The 16,984-nt window shown below is 25.9% G+C and overlaps 1 protein-coding gene across 1 annotated transcript; it reads left to right on the top strand.

Moving 5' to 3' along the window:
• The first annotated feature begins 13,425 nt into the window (after positions 1 to 13,425).
• LOC145841395 (protein FAM221A-like) lies at positions 13,426 to 14,353 on the top strand. The gene has a single exon (XM_082948757.1). The coding sequence runs from the start codon at positions 13,426 to 13,428 to the stop codon at positions 14,194 to 14,196; it is 771 nt and encodes a 256-aa protein (XP_082804883.1). The 3' UTR covers positions 14,197 to 14,353.
• The last annotated feature ends 2,631 nt before the right edge of the window (positions 14,354 to 16,984 follow it).

The following is a 16,984-nucleotide window of genomic DNA, read 5'->3' as shown; positions in this document are numbered from 1 at the left end:
AAACTAATAAAACTTAAATATCTTACTGCTTTTATTTTATAGATTTGTAGTCGATATAAAATAATGTATCAATATAATTGATTTACATTGTAAAATTAAAGCGATTAAGTATTCAAGTTTTATTGCTTTATGATAAATAAGTTTGATTTTATTATTTATGTACTTATAATGTCATTTTTATCCTGAAATCATGGTTGAAATAAACCTTAATTAAAATATAAATTCAGTTTGATATTGGTGTGACATCATGCTAGGTAATTACTGAAATATATATATAAGGCTTAAAAATAAAATTGTTTATTCAAACTGCAACTTAAAGGCATACACTAACTATAAAACTTTAAAATCACGAAATTTTGTTTGTGTTAATGATATTAAACTTTTAGTTAAGATGAACTTATTTTAAGACTTACATTTTTTTAGTTTCAATCAATAGTGGTTTTGGAAAAGTTTTATAGTTTATCTGCAATATATGCATTCTTAGTTTTAGAAAAGTATTCACTTATTTTGCATCTATAAATATCACATACAGTAGACTAGCTCTTTGCTGCTCCAGCTGTTAACTAGCTGTTTTTTATCAGAGTTGTATTTTTGAAATTGATATTTTTCCCAATTTAAGATTCTATTTGAATAAGAATTGAAAATATTTGTTTTTTAATAAACGAAAGATCTCTTTAAAGTGTTTGTATAAGACGGAGACTGATTTTTTTGATGGTTCTAACTATTTTATATTTTTGTTTTCCAATTTAAGTAACAAGGAATATTATATCTATAGTAACCAAAACTGCATAGTACTTAATTTAATAAATTAAATGTAACTTTCATCAATTTACTGTAGTTAATTTATATTTATTCTTTCAAAAATTTATTTTACAAACTAAGTTTCGGTCAAAGACCTCTTCAGTGCTTAAATAAATCTAAAAAAAGATATGTGACAGTCATGGAAAATAGCAATTGAACAATTAAATTAAGATAAAAACAAAATATTGCTGAAAATTTTTACTTAAGAAACTAAACAAATCAAATTTTAATATTAAGACTGAGTTTTTGTAGAAGTTTAAATTTTTAGCTAAGTTTTAAAATCAATATAACAACAATACTAACAATAATCAAAGCTGTATGTAGCTTTCTTTTATCTTCTAAATAATTTACAGACTAAACATTGCTTAAGTAAAAGTGTAATTAATGAAATGAGCTTAAAATTTAATTGAAATTGGTGTGGCTTATTTTAATTGTGACGTAATTATTGAAAATTTGAACAATTTTGTGCTTTTAATCGTTATTAAAATTTAAATTTCCGTTCATATGCTTTACATGAAAGCTTACAGTTAAATCAAATTTTTACCTTAAAACAAAACAAGTTAAATTATGGTACTAAGTTTGAATTTTTGGCAAAGTTTAAATTCTAGTTAAATTTAAAAATCAAAGAACAACACAAATAAATAAGAATAAGGTTAATAATAATAAGTAGGCTTAAGTTAAGATGCATTTTAATCAAGCTGAATTTTATTGTGACTTGAATATTGTAAATTTAAGTAGTTTTGTGCTTATAATAGTTACCAAAATTTTAAAATTTTGCTTGAATAATTTAGAAAAAAAAAAAAAAAATTAACTTTAAGAAAATTATAGTTACAAAAATTAAAAATTAAAAAGCATGCATAAAACCTGTATTACGATTAATTTAAGTTTTGAAGTGGAGTTTTCGGAAGTGCGGGCAGGAATAAAAGAGTTCGTACCGTTTGTTTAGATTATCCCTTCTGTCTGCTTTAGCGATCGCGACCTTTTCTAATATGCAAGTACTGCAAATGCTTTGTGGGTTTTTTGCTTTGCCAATGTGGTGGATAATTTCCCAATCTATTTTGTATTCGATGTTCTTGTTTTTAAGCTTCCATATATACTTCGATAATTCTGTTCCGTTCTCTTTATAGTTTTTAAAGTCATTAATATGGTTGTACCATCTTTTTTTAAAAGTTCCACCCGTTGAGCCTAAATAGTTTTTTGTTTCGTTTTCCGATTTGATTGTCGCTTTATATATCACATTTTCAACTAAGCATTTATTCTTAAGGGGACATTTGTTTTTTGTTCGGCAGTTGCAAAGTGTTTCGTTTGGATCATCGTTTCTTGTTTTTAAGTATTTTCGATTGTGTTTTTGGATTAGTTTCTTAATGTTGCTCATGCAGCTATATGAAATTTTACAATTATTTCTGTTTATTATTTTGTTTAACTTGTGGTCTTCTTTGAAATGTTTATCTATTAGTTGCAGGAAAGCTTTACCTATATTGGTTCTTACTGATTGACAGTAGGGTGGGTTGAAGTAGGATAAACATTTCAAAGAAGACCACAAGTTAAACAAAATAATAAACAGAAATAATTGTAAAATTTCATATAGCTGCATGAGCAACATTAAGAAACTAATCCAAAAACACAATCGAAAATACTTAAAAACAAGAAACGATGATCCAAACGAAACACTTTGCAACTGCCGAACAAAAAACAAATGTCCCCTTAAGAATAAATGCTTAGTTGAAAATGTGATATATAAAGCGACAATCAAATCGGAAAACGAAACAAAAAACTATTTAGGCTCAACGGGTGGAACTTTTAAAAAAAGATGGTACAACCATATTAATGACTTTAAAAACTATAAAGAGAACGGAACAGAATTATCGAAGTATATATGGAAGCTTAAAAACAAGAACATCGAATACAAAATAGATTGGGAAATTATCCACCACATTGGCAAAGCAAAAAACCCACAAAGCATTTGCAGTACTTGCATATTAGAAAAGGTCGCGATCGCTAAAGCAGACAGAAGGGATAATCTAAACAAACGGTACGAACTCTTTTATTCCTGCCCGCACTTCCGAAAACTCCACTTCAAAACTTAAATTAATCGTAATACAGGTTTTATGCATGCTTTTTAATTTTTAATTTTTGTAACTATAATTTTCTTAAAGTTAATTTTTTTTTTTTTTTTTCTAAATTATTCAAGCAAAATTTTAAAATTTTGGTAACTATTATAAGCACAAAACTACTTAAATTTACAATATTCAAGTCACAATAAAATTCAGCTTGATTAAAATGCATCTTAACTTAAGCCTACTTATTATTATTAACCTTATTCTTATTTATTTGTGTTGTTCTTTGATTTTTAAATTTAACTAGAATTTAAACTTTGCCAAAAATTCAAACTTAGTACCATAATTTAACTTGTTTTGTTTTAAGGTAAAAATTTGATTTAACTGTAAGCTTTCATATAAAGCAGGGGTTCCCAACCAGGGGTGCTCGCACCCCTTGGGGGTGCGAGTCAGCATTCCAGGGGGTGCGAGATGGCTTTTCATTTTTGTATGATAAATAAGGAGATTTTCACTCTCTAATAAAGTTTACAAAGTTAAAAAGTACATTTTGTTATAAAAAGAAGTTGGCGCTAATTTTCTGAATAAATTAATTTTAGTTATACATCATAGAGCAAGAGCGCTTTTCTAGAAGTAAATTCATTTTATTAATTTCTTGTAATAGCTGTTAGTTTAGAATTAACATTTCAGTAAAGCTTTCTTAGAGTTTTACACCTGTGAATTTTAATCATCTATTCTTTAAATATTTTATTTTCTTAACTGGCCATTAGTTGTTTAAAACAGTTTATGAGCTAGCATCTATTTTGTTGAAATACTTAAATAAAAATTAGTATCTTAAGCAGGTTTTTTATTAGCTGTTAAGAACAGGTTCTGTTAAGTCTATTACATTTATAATGTAATCTTCTATTTAAGTTACTTCTAATAATTCTAAGTATTTTTTAAAACAGTTACTTCGAACTTATTTTACTTAATGAATTAATTTCAATTATATTACTTATAAAAAGATCTTTTTATAGCTAAATACAAAAGTTTTAATTTAGGGAATTTTTTGGCCAAAAAAACTTTTTTCTTGTATTTGCTTTTATACATATCTTTTTCAATTTAAGACTTTTAAATCTTTTAACTTTAAAAAATCTTAACTCAAACCCTTATTATTTTGAAACCTCCTAGCTGCTAATAGTTTTGAAAATAAAACATCACATAAGCTTAACTTAAAACAGATGATTTTTATTTTTTAAGTACACATATTCATAACAAAATGTATAAAAAGTTTATTTTTAATTTTAAGCCTAATATTTATTAATTTCTAGTGCTTTTTCCTCACTTCTAATATCTTTTTAAATCTTAAAAAACTAAATGAAAAAGACATAGGCTGAAGCATTGTTTTTGTATAAATTAAAAAATAGATAAAACTTGTTCGAATATAGTTTATTATATTTCTAAATTTCCAAGTATTTTGTTTTTGTTAATATAGTACACTATCATAGAAGTTAAAATACAAATTATTAATTAATAAAAACTATGATTTTATAATCAAATTATTAATAAATAATAATAGCATATAGTGTTAGGGGTGCGAGATCAAATTAAGAGACTTTAGGGGTGCGGGGCATCAAAAAGGTTGGGAACCACTGATATAAAGCATATGAACGGAAATTTAAATTTTAATAACGATTAAAAGCACAAAATTGTTCAAATTTTCAATAATTACGTCACAATTAAAATAAGCCACACCAATTTCAATTAAATTTTAAGCTCATTTCATTAATTACACTTTTACTTAAGCAATGTTTAGTCTGTAAATTATTTAGAAGATAAAAGAAAGCTACATACAGCTTTGATTATTGTTAGTATTGTTGTTATATTGATTTTAAAACTTAGCTAAAAATTTAAACTTCTACAAAAACTCAGTCTTAATATTAAAATTTGATTTGTTTAGTTTCTTAAGTAAAAATTTTCAGCAATATTTTGTTTTTATCTTAATTTAATTGTTCAATTGCTATTTTCCATGACTGTCACATATCTTTTTTTAGATTTATTTAAGCACTGAAGAGGTCTTTGACCGAAACTTAGTTTGTAAAATAAATTTTTGAAAGAATAAATATATTACTTCTCCTCCAGCAGTTGAGATCTCTCTATTTGTTTTCTTGAAACCAAAACATATTATATGTAGTTAATTTATATTTAATTTGAACGTTGTTTATTTGTGTAAAACAATCTAAAATCTTTAAGTGCTGCTATTTATATTATTTTTTGTTAACTATATTTATAAAATTATTTTGAAATGTTTCTTTAACTACTAAAGTTTCATAATTAAAATTTTATCCTTTTCAGATCATAAACTTTTGAATAATTATACATTTCAACTAAAAGCTAAAACTACTTAATAGATTTAGTAGTTTTTATTTTTGTTTTATAGACTTTTTTTGATAGGATATTATATCAAAAAATCCAATAACAGGCAAATAAGCTGAATAGTAAATTTTATATTTAATAAAATCATTACACACATTAAAAACCATTAAAGACGATACTATTACAGTATTACGTGTTTACGTATTGATACGTATTACGAAAATAAAGAAACATTATAACTTCTGATGTTTCTTTATTCTCGTAATGCCTTATAGTTATACTTTCTAAGTCTTGTCGTTTTCATTAATTACTGAACATTTTAGTTAAATTTATCTAGTTTATGAATTAACTTTTTTATATCTATATGTTTACTAAAACTATATATATTAAGCTTCTTTTATGAGGGATTTCATGTTCATACAATAATAACTTTATTAAAAAAATCTTTTTTTTTAGCTACAGTGAGTCACTGTCAGTGACCGTTAGAAAATTGAGGGTCTTTGAAATTTACAATCGGGCATATTTGAATATATAGAAAGATTTTAGAAACTTAAAAAAAAAAACCTTGACAACACTGGAAAGTAAAAATATTAAAAATAAAAATTCTAAGGGGCCCCACACAAGAAATCAAACCCCAATCTAATAGATTTTTTAATTAAAGGCAAAAAAGCGTTCTCTAGAATAAAAAATCTTAGTTAGCTTTAAATTAAAGATAAGGAACATAATCGGATCTAAAGTTTTGACATTTTTTTTTAATTTGCAAAAAAATAATAATTGAGCTAACATAAGGCTGGTTTCTTATTGTTCATCAAAAGCTGATTAAGTCAATTCTACTACTCGACGACGACAATGATTTAGTGAAGTTTTCAAAAAATTTTTAGTATGAATTTTGTTTTAAATACTTTACAGTATTTTATTTTTTTAAAGATACTTTAATTTTATTTATGATGAAACTAGTAAAATTTTTATAGTGATATACTAAAATTCTTAGTTAGATTTGTTTAATGAAAACTAAACTAATTTGTTTAATTAATTTCAAAGCTTTAGAAAAGGAAATAAAAAATCATTATTAACTTTCTGATAAAGCTTTTAAACTAGTTTGACAATTTTAACTAAACAATTAATATTTGTCACACTTTTAAGAAGAGTTGGTTTGGTGGACATTAGCCATAAATAAAAATTTTTAAAACAAACAAATTATAGTTTGAAAAAGGATATAAAAAACATTAGCAACTTTCTGATAAAATATAATTTGTTTTTGTTTAAAATTTTTAATTATGGCTAAGATCCACCAACTCTTGTTATAAGTGTGACAAATTTTATTTGTTTAGTTTTTTTTTTTGTTTAAGTTTCGGCTAAAAGGGATAGTAATATAGTATACTTAAAGGTAAGTCTGATTTGCATATTTACCGTGTCAGCAAAACAAACAAACTTTTTCCATGTTATTTTTTGAATAATTTTTAATATGTTTGGGTAAGGTTGGTTAGGAATAAGGTATAGATAAGAAAAAACCAAAAAAAGATTTTTAAAAACTAGACACGCACTAAATCAGCGTTCAGTTATTTTAATTGATACTGATAAATAAACTTATAAGATCTTTCATTTTACATTTTTTTGCACTGCCTATAAAACATTAAGAACTCGACAGAATCGGTGATAAATTTATGCATATTATAAAAAAACATACAAAATTAATGTATGCTAGTTTTTTACAGATTTTGTTGAGTTGTTATTAACATAATATTAACATAATCTGTCAAAACTAGCATACATTAATTTTGTATGTTTTTTTATAACATGCATAAATTTATCACCAACTCTGTAGAGTTGTTAATGTTTCAAAAGGCAGTGCAAAAAAATTGTAAAACGAAAGATCTTACAAAATTATTTAACAATTAAAATAATTAAACAAGCTTATCTAAAAAATAAAATATTTAGTAAAACTTTATGTACCCAGTAATTTAGTTTAAATATTTTATAAGCATCAAAATGTATACATTAATATGTCGAAACTTTTATTTTTCATATGAAATGAATCGTTTTGGTTTTCCAAATGGCTCTTACTTTTTCAATCTTTAGGACTTAGTACCTTATTACGTTGTATGTTATAAAATACACTTTTAACAACAAATGTTAAGCTTTATTTATATTTTACTACATCTAACTTACTAAATAAAGCTAATTTTCAGTAAAAAATTCTATTGGAGATTATTAAATAACTGCTGGACAAGACGTTATTTAATAATTTTAAGCCAATTTAAAGAAAAAATAGTTTCCAAGCGGTGTACGAATCGATAACTGAAAGGTTTTTCGTGCATTATATCCTAAGACCAATTTTTTGAGCTTTTTTTTTTCTCGTTTAATAAATAATATAGAGTGCTATGCAATTTTGTATATTGTTTAATGTTAATTTTAGTAACTAAAAATTGTATAAGTGTTTTGTTTTATTTAACTTTAAATTGACACTTAAAATAATACTTTTTGGTATAATAATAACATTACAGTTTAATACTTTAATTTTTCAAACTATTTAGATTTGTATGTTTGACAGTGTTTTTGTTTTTGTCTAACTAAGTCATCATACTTTAGCTATATTAAAAGAATATACTAGCTAAATAGCTATACAATATGTATTTTGTATTTTAGCTAATTAAACCTATAGTACGATAATATTATAATAAAATTTAAGACTATGTATATATAATAATATTGTATAACCTAATTTTAAGAAAAAAATCAAAGCACTTTTAGTAACATATACTTGTTATTATGGATTTATAAAATTACTTACAGATTTAAAAATGTGTCTAAAAAGATGTTTTTATTTTTAAATCAAGAAAGTATGTTGTCCAAAAACAACATTTTGTTGACTGTGGAGGACTTCTCAGTTCGAAACAAGTATTAGTGATTAAATAAAATACAAAGAATCTTCTGCTAACAAAAAACAATTCTTACATCTATTTTTCAACAAACAGGAATCGGAAACTATCGCTTGATTTAATGTGTCGAAGTTACCTCCGCAAGAAAAAAGTTTCATTGTTACCCAGGAAACCATATTTAATTTTTTATTATGAGAAGTGGCTAAACGGAGCAGTATGGCTGCAATGCAATAGTCAAGAGTAGACTCATGACTTGTCATTATCGATGAAGCTACTGGAATGATCTTAACGAATGCCTTAAATAAGTCTACCTTGACAATAAATTCACGATTGTTTTTTTTTTAGCTTAAAGCGTCATATTTGAGTATTTTTTAGTGTTTAACCAAACGGATTAACGACGACAACTGTACTGAATTTAATTACAAAACCACTACGCGGCTCAACCTATAGTTTTTTTTACAGAAATTTGTACCTACTAGATATAGAAAAATTTAATCACTTATCTTATCAGTTCAATGTAACTTCAGAACTGTTATTATTTTTTCCCCAAAGTTTACTCTAAGAACATCCCCAAGCTGTAGTAAGGTTGCATTAACCAATGGTTAAGTAACTGCATTGACCAAATTTAGAAACTAGTTATTAGTTTGTACATGAAAAATCTTATCAAAATAATTTTTAAAAGGTAAAATTTTGACTAAAATGTAGGCTGCAGATTTTGCCTTACGGACCGATGTTTGCAAACTCCTGAATACTTATCTAAACAAGTTTACGAGCGTGAACTTAGCTTGAGAGCGTTTTTTAGGAATTTTATAAAAATGTCCAAACTTAAGCCCCAATTATTTTCCTTATCTTAATAGCTAATTTAAACTTTTTTTATTCTAGAGAACGGTCCTTTGTCTTTAGTTTTAAAAAAAATCCATTGAATTGAGGTTTGACTTTTTGAGTTGGGTCCATTTAAAAAGTTTGTGTTTTTTTCTGTTTTTTTATTTATACAACCTCTTCTCCAAAATTTTTTTTTTCAAATGTTTTTTTTAACATAATTATTAAAATGAGTTTAATGATGTTGTAAACTTTTTTTTAATTTTTTTTTTCAACTTTTTTTTAATACCATAAGCCTGAATAAACTTTTCAGAAAAGTTCCAATTTTGCACGATTTTCGTTTTTCAGATATACAACCTTTTATGTAAAAATAAAATATATTTTTTATAATTTTTTTTTTAACAGATTTGTACAGTTACGTAATACGTTTTATGATGTTGTGATGTTTTTTACCAGTTTATTATTGCTTTTAAAATATATGACCTATACAAGTTTTACCTAAACTCTTAGCAACGCTATTTGAGGGATTTCTTGCGCAAGTGCTAAGAGTTTAGGTAAAACTTGTATGGGTCATATATTTTAAAAGCAATAATAAACTGGTAAAAAATATCACAACATCATAAAACATAACTATACAAATCTGTTAAAAATAAAAATTATTAAAAAAATATTTTAGTTTTGCATAAAAGGTTGTATATCTGGAAAACAAATATCGTGCAAAATTGGAATTTTTCTGAAAAGTTTATTCAGGATTATGGTATTAAAAAAAATTGAAAAAAAAAGTTTATAACATTATTAAACTCATTTTAATGAGTATGTTTAAACAAAATATTTGAAAAAAAAGAATTGGAGAAAAGGTTGTATAAATAAAAAAATAGAAAAAACACAAACTTTCAAATGGGTCCAACTCAAAAAGACAAACTCCAATTCAATGGATTTTTTTTAACTTAAGACAAAGAACCGTTCTCTAGAAAAAAAAAAATTTAATTAGCTATTAAGATAAGGAAAATAATTGGGTCTTAAGTTTGGACATTTTTATAAAATTCCTAAAAAACGCTCTCAAGTCTCAAGCTAAGTTTACGCTCTAACAAGTTTGTAGTACGAAACTGCTGAAGTTGCTAAGCGACTTAAGTAATTTAAATTTTCAGAACATTTTCTAATATAAGATTCGATTAACTGTTAAGAACTTTGTTTTACAAAATTTAATATTGGCTCTTACATAAAAGCTACAAGTTTAAACTAAAGATCAGTTTGAAGAATATCAAAACTTTAATTAATTTTGAAATACAAAAAATATTGTATTTAATTGTTGATACAATTTATGGACCAATTTTTTCAACCTGAAATTAAAAAAAATCACTAAAATCATTAAATATATCTTTAATCTACTTTTTAGTTTTATAATATAGATTCTAGACTCTACAAATGATTAGGAATATTTTCTTTACTAGTTTTAGCTAGATAAATAGTTTTAATTTCAAATAATAATAAAAAAGCAAAAAAAAAAAAAAAAAAAAAAATTTGAATTTTTTTTAAAGGTAAATATTAAAAATACTGTAAAAAAAGTAACTGTATAAACTTATGATTAAAAAAATGAAGAATAAGATATATTTTCAATCAAGTTTTCTTATTTTGCTATTTTTAAGTGTTCTCTTCTTTGCCTTAAGGTTTAGGAACCTATTGAACTTACTGCTTTAAGTGCTTTCACTCCAAAAATTACTTTGAATTTTGCTAAGCTGTAAAGTTTCACTGATAGCTATAAGGTTAAAATCTAACAAAAATCAGCCTTAAAAAAAGGTGGAACATATTGCAATTTTAATTTGAATATTTTACAGAACACATTGATGTGTTGTGTATCATTTTAGTTGCCAACAAAAACAAAATCTGATCAACTTCAGATGGTTTTCCCTAACTTATGCTTTATTATTTTCTTAATTTTTTTTTTACAATTATCTACAAAGATCAAAGAATAAGGTTAACACTTCTTTAATCTTCCAAGTCATTTAAAGTTTTCTACATAATATAATAAAGCATAAGTCAGGAAAAACCATCTGAATTTGAGAAATTTTGTTTTCTTTTACAGCTAAAATGATACACATTGCGTAAGTAATAAATTTATACTAGAGATTTTCAACAAATTTTTTCAAAAAAATATCTTGTTAGACTACAATAAAACTAAAGTATATTTTAAACATAGTGTAAACAGAAAAAATTTATATGTCAGACCAGACTTTTTAAATCTTTTTATCATATGTTATGATAAGTTGTTAAAAAAGCGTTTCCTCATTTAATTTAAAAAGTTGATTTTAACTTTTTGTAATATACATATTCTCTTCATTTTTTTATTATTTATTGAACGATAAAACAATAAACGCTTAAAATATTTTGTCCAAGGACCTGGTACACAAAGAATATAGCTTATTGTTAGTTTACTTAAGTTTGATTTTAAAATTAAAAGTTTAATATTTTTAATTACAGCATGCTAAGCATGCAGTTTATAGTAATGTGATAGTTCTTTAAAAAAAATTTATGTTATTATTTATATTTATCCCACTGTACAAGAATAAAAATATTAAACCAAGGATAACTCAAAACATCAAGTTTTGAGTTCTGATGAAACCAGGCAATATTTAAGAATGTTGCCAGGACATACCTTAGCATTAGTACACAACTGGCAGGATAAAAGCAAAACCAAACCAAAAATTATTTCACAACTTATTCAATTCCATGAGTTTTATGCTAAGAAACAAGAAAGTTATGTTAAATAAACCTGCACTCTTTCTTTTTTCAGAAAGAGTTGCGATATACTTCAACTATTTACAGTGCTATTTGTTTTCTTTAAATCAATTTTAACTTGACAAAGTTTTGTTTTGTTTGTTTTTGTCTGTTTTTATACTTTAGTTTGTTGAAAAATATTAAATGAATTAAATTAACAGATAAATAATTGTATGTTTTGACATATGCATTGCATAGTATTAATGAGATAGATTATTAAAAAAACATATTTTGTTCTTATACGGCCAGAGGCTGGTCGGGCTTTATTTAAAAAAAATCTTGCTCAACATGGTTGGATAAGCAAGGAAGTACTGTATAATTTTTGTATTTTAGATTTAGTTGTGTGACTTTGTTTTTTTTATTACCTTACTTTATGATCACATGTTAAATGATTGTTTGCGAAAAGTTTTTATTTGTAAATTTACTAAAGATTTGAAAAAATAACGTCAGTTTGTGTAAAAAGTTTGAAAAATAATTCTAGTATTAAATTTAAAAGAAACTTACCTAGTATGTTAGTAACAAAAGGGTTGATCATGCCAATTCGATCATCAGACCACAAGTTTCGGTAGACTGAGACCGGTCTCAGTCTACCGAAACTTGTGGTCTGATGATCGAATTGGCATGATCAACCCTTTTGTTAAATTTGAGCTTGTCTCACGGCAAACGAAAGTCCGGACTTGTTCTGCAGACTTTCGCCGATTTTGTTGATAGTATGTATTTATATAACTAAACCTATTGTTCAAAAATTAGCATTGTTTTGAAATTGTAGGCTTGCTAATTATTATAACTTTTTTTTCATAATATAATTTTTCATAATATAACTTAACTCTTAATACTTTCATTGATAATAGTTTATATCTCAAGAAAGTTCACATTAAAAATTGTACCTTGTTGTTAAGTTCAAGTTATTTAAAGTGTTTACATTAGTGGTCCACTGGTTCAAAATGCTTATTTTCTTTGATCCACTAGCTTTAGTTAATAAAAAGGTTTTAGCTTTGCTAGATTTAAAAAAAAGGTCCTATTGTGTTCTGTTAAGATCTCAATTTAGGTTAAAAATATAAATCTTACCAAACTTGTTTGTTTGAGCTTGACCAGAACTGGATCTTAATTTGAAATTGAGATTAGGCCAGAACATAATTTGATCTATTTTTTCAAGTTGAAATCTAGTTGGACTCAGATCTAAGCAAGCAAGGACCATATACGGCTAGATTTGACCCCTATTATTTACTGTTTAATTTAGTAACTTTTTTCAGATAAGTTTTTATATCTATTTGTGTTTATAAATATAAATATATCTTAGTTTTAAGTATACCTAATAAATAATTACATATTTTGCACAAATTTAGCATCCTTTTTTAATGAAGGTTGAACTTTACAGAATATGTATAATAAGCTTTCATGTTTTATAGATCTTGAAATATCTCAATCTTATAAAATAATTGCGTTCAAAAACTGATTTTTTAATTTATCAGTATATTTTCCTTGTTTAAAGCTCTAGCATTCAACGTTTTCTTATTTATACCTGATATAATGATAGCTTATCAGTGTATACAGAAAAAAAAAAAAACAAGTTTTGTTTATAAAAATTTAAGTGTTATAAATAACATCTTACCAACCTTTAAGCTTTGTAGAATTGTGTAACTTTTTGCCAACATTTACAGACAATAGTTATTTTTACAGAAAGTTATTATAGTTCATAATTATATAACACTTTCTACATCTGCATAGAAAATATACTTTAAATGTCTTTTCATTCAAATGCAGCTTCTAGCGTTGATGCATATTACGAGTACAGACTTGTTGTAGGTGATGATGACAATGGAAAGACTTTCACACCTGAGCAATATGAAAGATATAAAAAACGAGTTATTCCAATGAGAACCAAAAACAGGCTGTATGTTAGTTGGCAAGCACCAAGTGGAATTGATTGCAAGCTAGTGGGACCAGAAACTCTATGCTTCTGCCAACACAGATACAAGCAACACAAAACAGACTTCAAAGTTTTTCCAAAAAACAACAGTGAGGTACGCTGTAAAGTCAGAGGTTGCCCATGCTCTGGATTTTTTTATCAGCCCAAAAATGGGTCTCAACCTCTTCGATGCCATTGCAAACATTTAGCATCGGATCATAGTGTTTCCAACCCATATGTTTGCAAAAAATGTTCATCTTGTTCTGGATTCAAATCTTCATACAGATGCGGTTGTGGTGAGAAAGCAGAAAACCACAGAACGTTGATTGAGTCCAGAGAAGAAAGACTTGCAAGGGGACATCCAGTTTCAAGTGTGGAACCTCCTTATCAAGCAATGGGAGGAATCACAGGCATGAGCTCCATGATTGACGGGTACATGAGACTTGATCAAAGCGGAATGGGAGCTCCTGGTCAGCAATGGTTTGCTGACAATCCAGGAACAAGTTTAAGATCAAGTAAAAATTCACCTAAAGTACTTACTTCTGGTGTAAGATCTCATTCTTATAAGCCCATAAGTAAATCAAAAAGAATCAACAAGCATTGAAAAAAAAAATTGTCAAATAGGTAGTGAGTGACATTAAATGTCAATTTAATAATTACGTTGTAGTTGAAAAGTCTGTAAATAATTTTTTCTTAAAGTATTAAACAACATTTTTTTCATAGAAAAGTATAATCATTGTCACTGTGTGTTTTTTATTTGTAACTGCCTCTTTAATACATTTAATAATAATTTTATATTCCATGTAATATAAACTCGAATTTAATTAAAGTTTATTTTTTCTGCTTACCATTTTAACTGTGTAGTTTTCAATTAATTTATCATTTACTTTTTTTTTAATGGTTTTTTTACTATTTTAAACTAACTTTAAATTTTTAAAGTCTGTGCATAGTAAATCACTTAAAAATAAGTTACGTACAATATATCAAATAAATAATACAACAGTTTGTTTTATAAACTTTACTATGCTAAGTTTTTGCTTTGAATTTCTTATGACAACATTTTTAACTTGCTAGGAACTTTTGTAGAACAACTAATGAATATGAAGTAACGTTAAATACTTGTTTATTTTATTTATTAATCATTAAAACGTGTATGCCCAGTAAAATTAAATTAATTTTATGCACAGATTTTGCAAAAGTACATTTTTGTTAAACACTGACATAAAACATTTTAACTAAACTGTTTATCACCATGTCAAATGTTTTAATGGAATTGTGTTTATGCTTTATGTATAAAGAATGTTTTTATTTATAGTCTTTTAAAAGTTTAAATAAAAGTTTTTACAACTTTAAATAAAAGTCCTTTACAGATATAGTAACAAATTTTAATGGTTTTTTAAAATTATGTGCCTCCAAAAGAGTTTCAAACAACTTTTTTTCGGTGCGTAACTTATTCAAAAAATATTACAAAACACATTACATTTTTACTTAAATTTATTGGAGTACTTTCAAGTAAGTCTTGTTAAAAATTTTGTCTTATTAATTTAAACTGAATTGAAATAAAATAATAATGTAGTTATAACGTTAAAGTTTAAAAATATAAAGTGACTTAATAATCAATTGTAAAAACTAACTAAATTCTAATACTACATAACTTAGTTGTACTAATAAAACTTGTTAGATTAAAATCTAACTAAAACAAACCAGCGATAAAAACTAACAATAAAAATAAAACTACACTTCAGAAAAAGTTTATGGAACCAGTTACTTTAAAATCACTCAATATAAGGATTTAAAAAGTCTAGTTTTTATACGAACTTCTTCTGCTTACATAAACTGGGCCTTAAAAATTAATTGCATTAGGCTTCCAGAATACGTAGCTAAAAAGAGTGTGCTCTTTTTGTTGGACAATCATGAGTGTGCGAGAAATTGTAAAGAAGAAAATTTTCAGTTTTAGTGAGATCGGAAATGTACAGTTAATGAATCAAAACAGTGCGGCACGCGATAAACTTATTGTCGAAAAAGTCTTCAATTACTTTAAATGCTGCCGACATAAACATAAAAGCTCAATTGTATAAGAAAAATAAGTTGACATAGAAGCCAATGAATCCAGTCGGATTCTAGCTGAAATTTGGCCGGATGCAAATCAAGTATATTGGAAAGACTAAGCTTTCTGCGTTCAGCTTCTTTCAGTTTTATACTTAGATTACTGTTTTTTTTTTTCTCAAAAATCTTTACTGCCCTTTAGCGTCTTTAAAATTTTTAACAAATCAATTAAGATGGTTGTTTTTCGACAGTTTAACAATAAGTTATTTATAAGCATCTTAAAGAAGAATTCATATATGAAATTATATTTAAAGATTTGTGTAAATAAAAAAGTAACGTATAGTATTAAGAACTGTGAAAATTTGTAAATGTTTTTTAATTACTGATTTTATCAAAAGGAAAATTTTTAACAGTTAAGTATTATAAAATAGAATTTGGCCTGTGAAATTTTGCTTTGAAAAAACTAGAAAAATTATAAAAAAAAGTTTAATACTTCGTGGTTTACAATAAATTTTATTCCACTTATATTGTTAAAGCTGAAGAATGGCAACTTGTTAGCAATGTTATTGAACCGCTTTTATCTTTTTACATCGTAAAACAGCAGAGTAGTATAAACAACGCACTGTTGTCATTTGTATTTCTGCATGCAGAAGTACTGAACTATTTTAAAGCGAATAGTTCATTAGGTCAAAGTGGTTCTACAACCTAGGCAGAAAACTTATAAAAGAAAATTGTATACTACAAATAACAGTATACTATCAAAATCCACCCGATTTTTTTAATTAATATATTTTAGTTTATTTTTCACTATCACTGTTACCGAGCTTGTTTCTGCACAGAGCAAAATCTCAAGTTCACGAAGGAACAACAGCAGAGGAAGGAACACTGAAACACCTGATAAAATTTGACGCGAAATTTTGATACGTGGACAATGGTGTTCATGGTGAAGAAACTTTTGGAGGGGCCGGAACAATTGTAAACTACAACTGGGTCCTGACTGCAGCTTAGGTGGTGGCAAGCAGCTCTAAAGTTTTACTAAACGTAGTCGAAACATATGGCACATATGAGAGTATGATTATAACGGCCGGCGCAAAAGACATGAACGCTGCCAACACGCAAACCTTTTCCACCAGCAGGATGAACAACGACATTTTTACGCACCGAGATCACGACGTAGATCGGTGATAGAATTTGATATTATTTATTTTACATGTTTTATGACTAACGTTTGTTGATAGATTATCAATTAAACTTTAGGTTTTTTTTTATACTTAAAGTTAATTTAAAATACATAACAGAACACATTTCATTTTTTTCATTTAAATTTATTTGAGATCATTCGTAGT

This window comes from Thalia democratica, chromosome 7, assembly GCF_965202585.1.
Source record: "Thalia democratica chromosome 7, ktThaDemo2.hap1.1, whole genome shotgun sequence".
In the NCBI taxonomy this organism is placed as follows: Eukaryota; Metazoa; Chordata; class Thaliacea; order Salpida; family Salpidae; genus Thalia; species Thalia democratica.
Note: the sequence above shows the minus strand (reverse complement) of the source record. Positions and strands in the feature narration are given on the sequence as shown.

What these genes read in the sequence shown, in the direction of transcription:
- LOC145841395 (XM_082948757.1), top strand. Translation starts at nt 13,426, where the DNA reads ATGTCTTTTCATTCAAATGCAGCTTCTAGCGTTGATGCATATTACGAG.